This window comes from Helobdella robusta, assembly GCF_000326865.2.
Source record: "Helobdella robusta unplaced genomic scaffold HELROscaffold_13, whole genome shotgun sequence".
Classification (NCBI taxonomy): Eukaryota; Metazoa; Annelida; class Clitellata; order Rhynchobdellida; family Glossiphoniidae; genus Helobdella; species Helobdella robusta.
The window spans coordinates 3,424,974-3,438,675 of NW_008703718.1; the positions used below are offsets into that span (position 1 = coordinate 3,424,974).

Below are 13,702 nucleotides of genomic sequence, written 5' to 3' on the forward strand. Positions count from 1 at the left end.
AAATTTTGGTTTCGGTCTTCGAATATGATTCTCAAATTGAAATTTTGTAATGGAGGAAAAAATTTGAAAGCAATTTGGACGATAAAATTTTTATAGCAGCGTCCAGACAGAAAGAGCGGCAGGGCAGATGACGTGCACACACGTACGTACATACATTGTTTCACATGGGAGCCTATGCAGATGGTCTCACGAGCTACAGAACGCGTGTACATGCACGCACAAATATAGACAAGTATGCATACCTTTATTTAAATATACATGTATACATACATTAAAATACATATTTATACAAACATAAAGTATTTAGATGCATACAGATATAACTATGTACTTACATGCATACAAATAATTTTTAAATGATTAAACGAGTATACATTTGCTACAAAACCACAGGCACAAGCGCACCGGCACAAACGCACAAACAATGAACAAACCTGCTTCGACACTCGTGAATACCATCACCATCATCTTCTTCATCGCCACCGTGGTTGTCATCGTCGTCGTCGACGTCATCTCTGACGTCATCAACATCGTCATCACCGCCTCCATCGCAACTTTCTTCTTCTAATTTCAAACGTCGCTTCGAATGTTGTTGTTGCTGCTGCTGTTGATGTTGTTGGTGGTGCAGACGATGCTTCTTGAAGATGACATGACGGAACTGAACGATGCACAAGTAGACTGCCAATACGCCCGTCAGCTGACAACCGACAAATGAACAGACTGTCAACGCGAACGATGGTCCGTACCAGTACCTTTGTTGTTGTTGATATTGTTTTTGTTGTTGTTGTTTTAGTTTATGTTGTTGTTGTTCTAAATTATTTCGTGAATAGTTTTATTAAAATTTATATTTTTTTTGAAATTAGTAAACTTTAATTTATTTTCGTTGAGTTGTTTTAAAAAATATTTTTAATCGACCAAATTTTGACACGTCAACATATTCTTTTAGACTATATACAAATTATTATTTGTACAATTCGTCAGTTGAACGTTCGCACCGAAATCTGGGCTCATCCAGGGTCGACTTGGGCCGACTGCTGCTCGCTTCCTCGGTCACGGCGCTAATGAAGACGATCACTCCAATCAGCGTACAGAGACCTGGCCAATCATTTCAACAAACTCGTCGTCACAATTTTAAACAGATTCAATTTAATAATTTAAACGGAATAGATGCAAACAACCGCGCGAAACGTACAACTGGCAAGCACATTGAAAAGGAAACATTTGCACTGACAGGCCAGCTCGCCAAACAAATAAGAATGTTTACGATTCAGTTTTTTCTTTTAATTTCAATTAACACCGTTGAGAAAGATTTCCATTGAGATGGAAGCAACACTTCAAGCAGGAAATAAATGAAAAGCAGATTAATATGCAGTAGTAGCTTTTTGTTATGTTTCTGTTGTGATCTATAACTAACAAATGGCATAATCAAATACAAGTTTGCCGTGTCCAGAATATATGTCCAAAGAAGAAAAGTAAGGTAGTTTACTGTTTTTTTTAACTCAATGCCAAATAATTTTTTGAAAACAAATCTCTCAAGTCAAGTCATCAAAGTTGAGTTGGATTAGTTTACTCACGCCTATGCAAACTCTAAATAAGCATTACAGGTTGAAATAATCAATAAATATATAACTTTATAAACAAATTAGTGTGAGTTGCCATTAGAACTAGATTTAAAAATCAACCATTTCAACTCAGAGGTAGCTGCATTTCAACAGTTTCAATTGTGATGGGATTGCTAGTTTAGTTTTTTCATGCGTGTTGGTTTGTTAGTTTTGATGTTGTATTTATGTTGTTGGTTCAGTCCAGCAACATTTTATTGAACATTTTATAAAACATAGTGAGGAAATAAATTTGTTCCCAAAAAATATCCAAAAACCACTTTTCAATATGTAAAAATTTTATTAAAAAACTGTTCTCTGCTTTGTACATTAGAAAAGTTTCATAGAAACAAAAACTCTCTCCCGATAATTCTTTTACATCACGTGCTGGAGCTTGTGTATGCCTACGTGTGCCCCGCTTTTTCAAAATTATTGAATGGAAAAATAAATAAATAAATGGACGGACGAATAAAAGAATATAAAATATGCAAAATAAAAAATAAAAACGTAAACAAATAAATATTTGGATGAATCAGTGAAGAAATGAATAAGGACGCATAGATGCATTTTTCGGCACGACCATACCTCAACTGTTATTCCAGTCAGGACTTATACAGCGGTGATGTGTATTTGAATATAAAGTGCGTATAGGTGTATATATAATAATATATATATAACATATTGTTACACAATACCCGGTGTTTGATATCTTTTTGGTAAGTATGTAGTATAGCGTTTGCTTTTAAGTACCTCTCAAAAAGATGCAAAATAAAACAAATATTTTATGTTTAATTATAGCTAGTTGTGTATGCCTTCGGATGTTTGTTGAAAATTTGTTTTAGGTTGGTGATAAGAGCAATGCTGAGAGCGAATGCATGGAAAGTATTAAAAATAAAATTTATCCAGTTTCATTCAATTAGAAATATTAAAAAATTTTTTAAATTGAATGGAGCGGCTTTGCTCCTTGATAAATTCTTTTTTCTATTAACCTTAACCACACATTTCTTCATTTTCGTATTTTGAGAAGCCTGCAAACTGTTTGCTTGGTTTCATTTTGCATCGTCTTATATTTCTGTATTTCAACGAGTATACACACTTTTGTGTATGCATGCATGCGTGTGTGTGTGTACGTGTTCGCATGCGAATGTACGACCACATATTACAACGAGAACATTTGTCAACTGATGAAAACTTACAAGTGCTGTATTCATTTATGCATTTCCTCCACCAATAAATTAATATAAAGCCACAACTACACCTACCACAGCTACATCCACCACAGCCACACCCGCCACAACTGTTGTTGCTATAGCTACCACTGCCACACACGCTACATCCACGCCGGCTATGACCACAGCCACACCTACTACAGCCTCTTCGGCTATAGCTACTACACCTGCCACAGCCACCACACCCGCCACAGCCACACCTGCCACACCATTTGTTAACAAAAATGTAATTATTTTTATATTCTTTTAAAATAAATAAATAAATAAATATTTAACCATATAATTATGTACTTATCAATACATACAGAAATATAAAAAGTTTAGTTGAAAATGAATAAACCTTTCAATGATATCTAACTATGATATCTAACTACTTTTATATCAGCTTATATGCAGTGATTACTTTTCAGCAAAGGATTTTAATTAAAATGAAAGAAATTAAATTTTCAAAAAAATATAAAATACAATTAGAAAGAAATTTATAAGTTTGTCGACAATTTATCTGCATTAAAACCTCTAAAAAACTTTACCCCCAGTGAGGTTTGAACTCACGACCGCTGGTTTACAAGACCAGCGCTCTACCACTGAGCTATAGAGGCAGGCAAACTTGGGCCGTACTAGAGAACAGAAGAGAACGAAATACAGAATACTCGAGTTACACTGAGTGTTAATTAAATAAGTTTCTCAGTATGCGCTATATCCAACATAGTGTTATAATGTTATAACTTCTGTGATCTCTATATTTCCAACGCCAGCGTTGTAGCTTCCAACGATCGTCAAGTGTTCGTTATTCCGTGGGTTCAATAGATGAATATGACTGCTTCAAACAACGCAAACTTGGATGAACGTTTATTTGAATGCCAACATTAATAGAAACACTAAACTAAACTAATCTAAGTAACTACATAAATCACATCTACGGCTTCGCGTCAAACCTCGCTTCAAATCTGTGCCTCCGCAAGGCCTTATATAGCCTCTACGGTAGATTTTTACAATCAAAAGATTAAAAATATAGCTAAGATAACAAAGATAACGAAAAATCAAGATAACAAATAATATAGCGCAATTTGACCATTGTGTGTGAGACAAGCAAAGACAAAAGTTTAGATTTATCAGACCGCATGCATTTGTTGTATAGGTACGGTACAAAGGCTGTTCATGAAGGTGAAGTTCATCAATGAATAATGTGGCGAGGCAATCAAATCAGACGGGAAGCATCTGTGCACCTATCAGTTTATTTGTAAAACTGACAAATATATCATTCAACTTAAATGCTTTCAACCATTCAATCATTTACTCCTGGTTCGTTAATCAATGCGTTCGTATTTTTTTTATATTTTCTTTCATCAATTCTTGTACACATCTAACAATCAATCAATCAATCAATCAATCAATCAATCAATCAATCAATCAATCAATCAATCAATCAATCAATCAATCAATCAATCAATCAATCAATCAATCAATCAATCAATCAATCAATCAATCAATCAATCAATCAATCAATCAATCAATCAATCAATCAATCAATCAATCAATCAATCAATCAATCAATCAATCAATCAATCAATCAATCAATCAATCAATCAATCAATCAATCAATCAATCAATCAATCAATCAATCAATCAATCAATCAATCAATCAATCATTCAATTCAAATAATTATACTGTTAACCGTATGGGCACATATCCACGATCAACAAGTCCATCCCTTCGTTCGTATACCCATCCAAACGTATACCAATTACATCTGCCCATTGGTTTATCCATTCGTCCATAGATCAATACATCCGTCCATCCATCCATCCAACTAACCAACCATCCATCCATCCATCCATCCATCTATCCAACTAACCATCCATCAATTCATCAGTCACTAACCTCCGATAACGAATAGTATCCCTGATATAAATGTGAGGACGTTCCGTCGGGTGCACTGCCCGATGAAGCAGGCCACCTCACCGACCAGCAGGATGATGAGGCTGGCGATGGGAAACATAGAAGCCCTACGGAGTGACACTGAATGTGAAGGAAAGCGAGTCGGTCGGTATATTTACGAATCGTCCTTCAAAACCGATATGCTGTGGAAAACGCGCATTCGCTAGTTCATTGAATTATTTATGTTTTTTTTCCTCTCATTCAATCATTTGTTTGTTCGCCATTTGTTTATTCATTCGTGCACGTGACTGAAATAAAATTTTGATTGCAGTTGGTGGAGTGGCGATAACAACTGCAACGACGTCGATGATGCTACTTCATACACGTTCGTGTGTGGTGTGGTGTGGTACGACTCAACGCGTGCAACTGATGATTATTTGCTTGCTTGAGAGAGTGAAGAAGTGAGATTGTACAAATTTATATGAACGTGAGCAAATAAAAATTTTATGCGTAGCTCTCCGCAAAATAGAGATTGCCAATGTTGAACATGGGTGAGCACTTACAAAATAATTTTTTTCAAATATAGTAATGCCAGTTTGTTTTCACCACAATAAAAAAATATAGAACATAACAGAGAGAAATTATTAATAATTCTTAGAAATTATTTTCAAATTATTAAAATATTAAAAAACAATTCAAACTGCTTTACACTGGCGAAGCACTGATTCTGATGGTTTCAAGTCTTCTCGTTCCATGTACCTCAAATATGGAATGTAACTGCAGTTTCTCTCTGGACTCTTCTTAACTATAATATTAACAAATTGATTTGGGCTCTATTTTAAAAGTTTAATTAAAAGAAGAAAATATTTATGCATAGTTTGAATGAAACGAAACAGTAGTTATAACACAGTAGACAAACATGAATGGTATGCAGATTTCAACCATATAAATGTGTTTTTTTTTGTTTTAAAATGTCGCATGAAAAGCGCAAAACTTTGAAACTACCACGGTACATTTTTGTTTTGAAGCTTTAGAAATATTAACGAACATTAATAACTTATTTTTTTCTGAATCTGGAGCTACGTATTTTCAAGAAGCGAATATTAAATTACAAAATTTTTACTCGACAAAACATTGCAGCATGTGATTGACAAACTGCTTTATTATTTCACATAACATTTAAAATCGCCTGCTAAAAACGGGAAGATATGCAAATCAAATGCTGTCCGAAATTAACCACACCCGACATTGCGGTTACTGGGCAGTTTAAAAATCTTTTACTCGCATCATAAAACTTGTTATAAAAGCTGTCGTTTAGTTAAAAAAAAACTTCTGTTAAAACAATCTTGTACCTGCTGCAAAATCGGTGAAATAAATCTAGATGTGATAAGCTGAAAATTAAAAGTCATTATTTTTTTAGTTTTAATCATTTTATTTGAGTTTTATTCACAAATTTTAAATGATTTAATAAGTTATTTCATTTAAATATTCTTGTTTAGTCTAACAGATATAGCAAATATGTTGGTCTGAATAATTTTTAAAATCAAAAGTGGATAGACAACACACACGCATATTAATTATTGGCGAGTTAGCACAGATGGCAAAAATGCCAGGTCTTGCATCGTCTTATTACGCGATGACTTGATTCTCTCAGTCCGAAACTCAATAACCATTAAACGCCATGCCCATGGCAGTTAATTTATGATTAATTCATCATGCGTATTTAATTATACAATGATGCGATGCTTGCACGTGCACAAAGATAAGTGTACACGTGGTTTGGTGTGGTGGGACTCGCACAATCTCTGGGGCACGAGAGCTTGGTTGTCAGAATCGGCACGTAAGTGTCCCTCTGCTCGTCAGAGTAGCATAATGAAGAATGCACAAGAAAATTGTTTCCGTTTTGGTTTCCAGTTTTTGAATAAGCAAGCACAAGAAAAGAAATTTACAAAATTTTGTTTTTCAAAGAAATTGACTGAAAGTCCAGCAGAGAGATTTTTAAAAACTGGACTGACAAGAATACTTCGTCAATCATTTTTATTTATTGATTGGCTTACGAAATGTTTTTTTAAATGGAAGGATTTTTTTAATTATTTTAAAAGAAAAGAAATGAAATTTTATTTATGGAATATCAACACTAGCCACATAAATAGAAAACGAAATATATTTTTGTTTTCATTGTGATTTTCTTATTTTTCAATCTAATTTTGGTAAACCAACTATGCTAACAGGCATAAATTTGAAAGAAAACAGAGCGAAACGACGTTGTTTATTACATTTTATCCATCCTGCATTAATTTCTTCAACACTTAACAAACATCAGGTCTACAAAGACGCACGTGCAAGCGAACATCAGCCATATTGTTACATTACAAAACACTCAATGATATTAATAATAAAAAAAAATTATCAGGATGGCATTCGATTCTTTCCTAATTTAAAAATGAAACTAACTAATTAAAAACAATTGAACTGAAAATGATGGAACTGCGAAGGAGGGAACAGAACGTACCATCGAGTGTACACTTCCTCCAGAGTCCATTGTACGTTTTGACGTAGTACCCGGTCTGGTTGGTGAATTCGATCCTGTCCTCGGCGTACAGCCAGTAATCCGTTGCCACGGCAACGCAAAGAAATGAAAATGAAGCGCACGCGCACATACTTGTTGCTAAGGTCAGTGCTTTGGGATTTCGCCAGCAACCTTTCTCTTCATCTCCCTCCATACATCTTCCGGGATCAACTGGCCTTGCACTAGAGGTTGAGAGCGATTGCAGAGATACTCCTGTCCCGCTGTTCTGCCGGGAACGATCCTTTTTATGATGACATCAATGAGGATGGTGATGACGACGATGACGATGGTGATGAAGACGATAATGATGGCGATGACGATGACAATGATGATTGTGATGACGATAATGATGATGTTTGAACTATAAGTGGTTGTTGCACTTATTCTAACCTCAACGACACTTTCTTCAGTAAACAATCAAATGAGAACCACGTTGAAAAGTGAGCAAGAAGGAGTGGTGATGAACATCTGATTGTTCATTACTCTTTTTCAAGTTCCTTTGCAAACAATTTTCAAGTTATTTCATTAATCTTCACTCAATAACTTGAAACTCTCTTTACAAAATGAACTGACCAAAAAATGCTCGAGACATATTTTTTAAAGAAGAACATTTTCCAAAGATTCTACATCAAGGCGAATACATTACGAACAGCAAATAATTAAAACAGGCTAAGACAACGTGAATAAAATCTCAAAAAGTTTAAAAACAAAATTTAAAAACTTCACACGTTTTAAACAGTGCTCTTAAATCTTTATGGGTTATTTTTTCCCAACAGCTGATGTTGAAACCTATAAACAATTCTTCCTATAGCAGTTAACGAGCATACAAACAAAATGAAAAAAAAACTTGAAAAAACGCCAAAAAGTAGGAGAAAAACAAAATACCTTACATGGAAAATCATAAAAAGTGGTAAAACCACACACACACATAAATCTATAATATCTTGTCGTTACGTTACACACCTCCATAAAAATAACCAGAAACCTGGCTACCTCAAAGTGCTGGCGACATAAAAATCGATAACATCTCGCCGAACCACGTACAAGCGATTCGTTACAAATAAAATATGTCTCTCTGTGTGTGTGAATGTTTGTATGTGTGTTTGCGTGCGTGTATGTGTGTGTATGCATATGTAAGTGTGTGTTTGTGTGTATGCATATGTATGTGTGTGTATGCATATGTATGTGTGTTTGTGTGTGAGTATGTATGTGTGTGTAAGCGTGCAAATGTATTTGTGTACGTGTGACATTTGTTATTTATGTTCAATTTTCTCAGTATTCAACGCCGGTATTGAAAGAAATGATGTTACGGGTCGTTTAACATTGAAAGAAATAAATACTTTTTCTTACCACAATTATGCACACGGTCATTTTTTTAATATTTGGCTGAACGTCTCCGTCTGAGGCAGCAGATGTGATTGAATTTTTGTTGTTAAGTGACGTTAAGGTTTGGAAGGTTGGGTTAAACCTGCTTTCCATGGATGTGTTGAATCTCGCGATTAAAAAAATTCTAAACTGAATGGATAGTTTCAAAAATTTAATTTGAAAATTTTATGTCGTCCACAGATAAGAGTTTAGTTTGAGTTTCAAAGTCTATGGAGAAAAAAAAACAAACAAATCAATAGACTGAATAGAGTATAAAATTTGAAAATGTCAACATTTAAAATACGTAAAGTATAAAATACAAAAATACAAAAGTTTACATCAAAACAAAAAAAATATTCACGCGCCACACGACGTATAGCTAGAAGCTGAATTCTCGGACACAGATACATACAAAATCTAAGAAAGTGCACAAGTTTATACACACCACATCACACACACTCACACACACACAAGCGCGTGTTTGGTTACACTAAATAACTAAACAAATTAAAATGAATTTGAAACGTAGCGAATTAAGAAACAAAAAAGTGGAGGGGAATGAAAGGAGGAAGGCAGCCTACGAAACGAAGTTCATTTGGGAATTAGTTCATTCCTAATGAAGCCTGTTAGTAATTTAGAGTTTTTAATTTTTGTTATATACGTATTTTGTATCTTTGGTTAAATATCAATATAAGCATATACCTCAGTGTTTGTACATCGATATAATTTTCCCTTCTGTACAGATATCAATTAAATTATCTGAAATAATTGCATTGCAAGAGAACGCCCACAGTTCAACAAGTGTACAAAGGAGGAGAAAGATAAAGTAATATTTTATGCAAATTGGTGCACGCATCTTCGTACACTTCAACGTACGCACGCTTACTTTGTCTGTCTCTCTCGTGCTTTGCTGTGCACGACTCGAAGTGTGTGGAGGACAAGCGTTTGATGTTTTACTTGACAACTTTTTATTTTCTCAGTTGGTTGGCCTGCCGCTGATTCTGTGCGTTTCAACAACGTATTGATGTTTCGCACAAATGTTTCTGTTGTTGCGTGTACAAATGTTTGAGAGCATTGCAACACGCAGTTATACAAGCGTACGTGCATCGGAAGAAGTACTTTACTTACAAACAATCCCTTTCGATGTTCATTATGGTCCCGGTGAGATTACTCTGACATAAAAATTTGAAGAGGCAAACAGAAAAAAATTTAATAAAATGTGATAGTTAAGCAAGTGAACATTCTACTTCGTACATGCATAGTTGCATCATGATATCGTGCGTACATCGTTTCGAAATGTATATTTAAATAAAAATAAAATCATTTAAATACACGAAGCAAATAAATCCAAATGATCAATCAGGATAGTTAAGAACACACATACAAATATTTATAAAGGTGCCAGTCATCTTAACAAACAGAAACAATGTCAGGCCAGCGAAGAGAAAAGAGGAAAACAGCAGACATAATCATGTACCCAGCTACAACATTGTGACATGGAACAAATAGTTAAACATATGCACCAATATAATCAGATCTACAATCTACCACATACATGCTACTATGCGTTAAGGTGCGGTCTTTACTCTCTCTCTCTCTCTCTCTCTCTCTCTCTCTCTCTATATATATATATATATATATATATATATACACACACACACACATATATATATATTCACACACACGTATATATATATATATATATATATATATACATAGACTAGCACTATAAACATCTATACGTATAAATATATATAAATATATATATATATATATATAATAATGTTTTTACACAAATACAAAGCTGTGTTTATTTAAATTTTATATACAAAGATACACAAATGCATAAACTGAAATATACACATGAAAGTGTACGTCTGAATATGTGTATTTGTATGCATAGGTTTGTATCAAAATGTACGTTGTGTACGTACAGTACCTATTCTTGTATGTATGTACGTATATAATATTAGGTTTGTATCAAAATGTACGTTGTGTACGTACAGTACCTATTCTTGTATGTATGTACGTATATAATATATATACGTATGTACGTATATAATATATATACGTACATATATTATATATAATATAATATATATATATATGTATATATATATATATAACAAGATGACCACACATTAGATGCAGAAGACAGACATTATAGCACGCTATGTGTTGCTGGTTATATGTAGGGTACGTAGTGTACATATTTGTATGTACATGTACGTAGTGTATATATAACATATTTGTATGAGATTGCAGTGTACCTGTTTGTGTGTACATAATGTACAATATTCGTATGTGTGTCCCATGCTTGTCTTGCTGTCATGAACGAAAAAGTTTCCAGTTAACTGCTCACTTTCTTCTGTTTCTACTCTCTATATTTGTAATCGTCATATGTTGCAGAAAAAATAATATGTACCATCGCCCATAAGGTGGAGTAATTTAAACTATATGTACCTAACCTACCATACACGTTTGCAAATAATTCCATGCATGCACCACAATAAATAACAGTTTCTTACATATTAATATTTACGAGACATTGGTTGCTTGAGCTGTGTTCATATTTCATATGGACACGTCAGAAAAATGTACACATGTGTACAGCACAGGCAATGCGTACACGCACGTACATGGCATCCATCAAACTGTACGTTTTTATAACGCGGGACTTTTTCCTGAAACCCACGACGTACGTAACACGGCGAACACAACTTTCGCTTCCAGATTTTGTGATCCCCATGCTGTTTGCCGTTTAACAGGCTTGTAATTGTCGGCATTGCGTGCTATATGGGTGTAATTTGAAAAACAAAAAATAAAAAGAAACTTAACAATTTGTTTGGAAAAATTCTCCGAAATTTTTTAAAATTATTCTCAACAATTTTTTCATACGCTGTTTTATGTCGAATTTTTTTAGACAAAAAATTGATCATGTCTTTTTCTATCCAACTTATATTTTTGCAATATGTTTTTAATTGGTTGTTAATTTCTTGCTAATAGTTAAATAAATCATTTTCAATTATCTAAAAAGAAAAATTTTTTAAATTTGTTTTTGTGAGGTTCCAAACCAACAAAAAAATCTTTACATAGATTCGTAATAAATACATTTTTTTTCTGGACTGCTTCAGTACGCTTAGATGTTACATTTTTAACCTGCAAAAAACGAGCCTAACTTTACTCAAACCCATAAGGATAGTATATGCGACACAAAACATGTACGTGTTAATACGAAGACTAAATAATGCAGTGCAAAGATGTGTTGAAGAGTGAAGCTGTTAGACCGACAAAACAAAACTAATACACCAAAACTTATGAAGAACAACAAATGACAACAAGGAGTAGCAACAATTTACAACAACAACACGTGAACACAACAACACCCAACAACACCCAACAACAGTCGTCTCTGTTTCTCCACAACTTCCTTGGTATGCTCTGCTTCTCCATTTACATGTTTGTTTATGTCCATAATAGATGAATGACCATAATAATGGATGGTCGTTTGTGTGCACGTGTGCAAGTGTTTTTGCTTTATGAACTAGCGGATTTTTTTCATCTCTCTCTCTCTCTCTCTCTCTCTCTCTCTCTCTCTCTTTCTCTCTCTCTCTCTTTTTTTTCTATTTTGTTATATACGCGTACGCACGCACAAATTTGATAAAGTTAAAGACTTGAAGACTGAATGCTTGTTACACTGCAAATATTTTGAAACATTCAGTTTTTGATATAATTTTTTTTATTTTCAAACCTTTTTCAAATGGAATGGCACTGGGTTAATAATACTATTATGGTATCGGCAAGTAGGGCTGAAATTCTTTACTGTTTGGATTGCGTTTAGTTCCTTTAATTGCAGCGCTCAGAAATAAATTGCAGATGTGTAATTAATTGTTTCATCAAGCTTATGCAACCTTTAAAAAAAAAGCAAAGAGAATGCTAATGATACAAATAAATTTTTATTAGGCTAATAAAGTGTTTAAAACCATGAATCTAAAAAAGTGATTTTTTATTCATAGTAGATAATTTTTTTATTGAAATTTTAAAATCAAATTATGTATTTTTCGTATAAAAATAAAAATACGAAAGTTTAATTTTTTCATTTTACGAGTAAGACATGCTGTCAAATAACTTTGTTTTGTATGATTCGCTTGTTTTTATGTTCAATTTACAATCAATTAGTGTTGCAAAAGTTCGAAACCTTACCATATTCCACTGATATTTTGATTTGTGAATATTTTTTCTTAGTGTTTTTATTGAAAATCATTTTACTGTATCAGTTAAATTTTAAAACATTTTGAGCCAAAATTTTAGATAAGAAGATTTATAAAATTTTTACTTATTAAATTATTTAATACATTATTAATATCACTTTAATTAATATTATAACATTTGTGAAAATGTTTGTAACCAACAAACAAACCGAGAGATGAAATAACAATCGATAGATCAACCATCAGTCAAAACATTTTATTAAAATTATTCAGCAACAAACCAGCAACTCAACAAATAAGCCAGTTTAATAATTAATTAATTTTACATTTTACCAACCTATTAAACAAATTTGTGAACTCCTTATAACTCTAGTATGTTAGTATCCATTGTTGATCTGTACAATTATAAATATATTTAAAACTTTAAAAAATTTTTAGTCGTTAATCGTTTTAATTTTTTTGGCAAAAAATTTTTTTTAATTATTTTAAATTTATTACAAAAAATTTTCCAAATAACATTTCGCTTAAACGAAAGATCCGTTTCCAGATATATTTTAATGAGGTTGCGATTTTTCAACTGGCTAACTTGCATCACATTCTTTACATCACATCACATTACATCACATCACATTACATCACATCCCATTACATCACATCACATTACATTACGTTAGGTTGTATTTTTATACAGTTTGTTTCACGTGAAGTAATTTTTCCAAATCTTGTAATTAAACAAAATTATAGGAACGATGTTTTTTTTTTTTCAAATTAACAACAAAAATTGAACGTCGGTGTTATGGAAGCAAGTTTTAAACATTTTGAATACGAAGGTTGTCACACCAAAACGACAC

At 33.1% G+C, this 13,702-nt stretch overlaps 1 protein-coding gene across 1 annotated transcript; it reads right to left on the bottom strand.

Annotated features, from left to right (window-relative positions):
- Positions 1–1,012: 1,012 nt before the first annotated feature.
- Positions 1,013–11,426, bottom strand: HELRODRAFT_190537 (hypothetical protein; the record flags this gene model as incomplete). The annotated part of the gene is made up of 6 exons (XM_009014365.1): positions 1,013–1,095; positions 4,710–4,847; positions 5,416–5,511; positions 7,219–7,516; positions 8,626–8,790; positions 11,280–11,426. Coding segments are annotated over 6 exons (927 nt in total), but the record flags the coding sequence as incomplete, so codon positions are not given.
- Between the last annotated feature and the right edge of the window lie 2,276 nt (positions 11,427–13,702).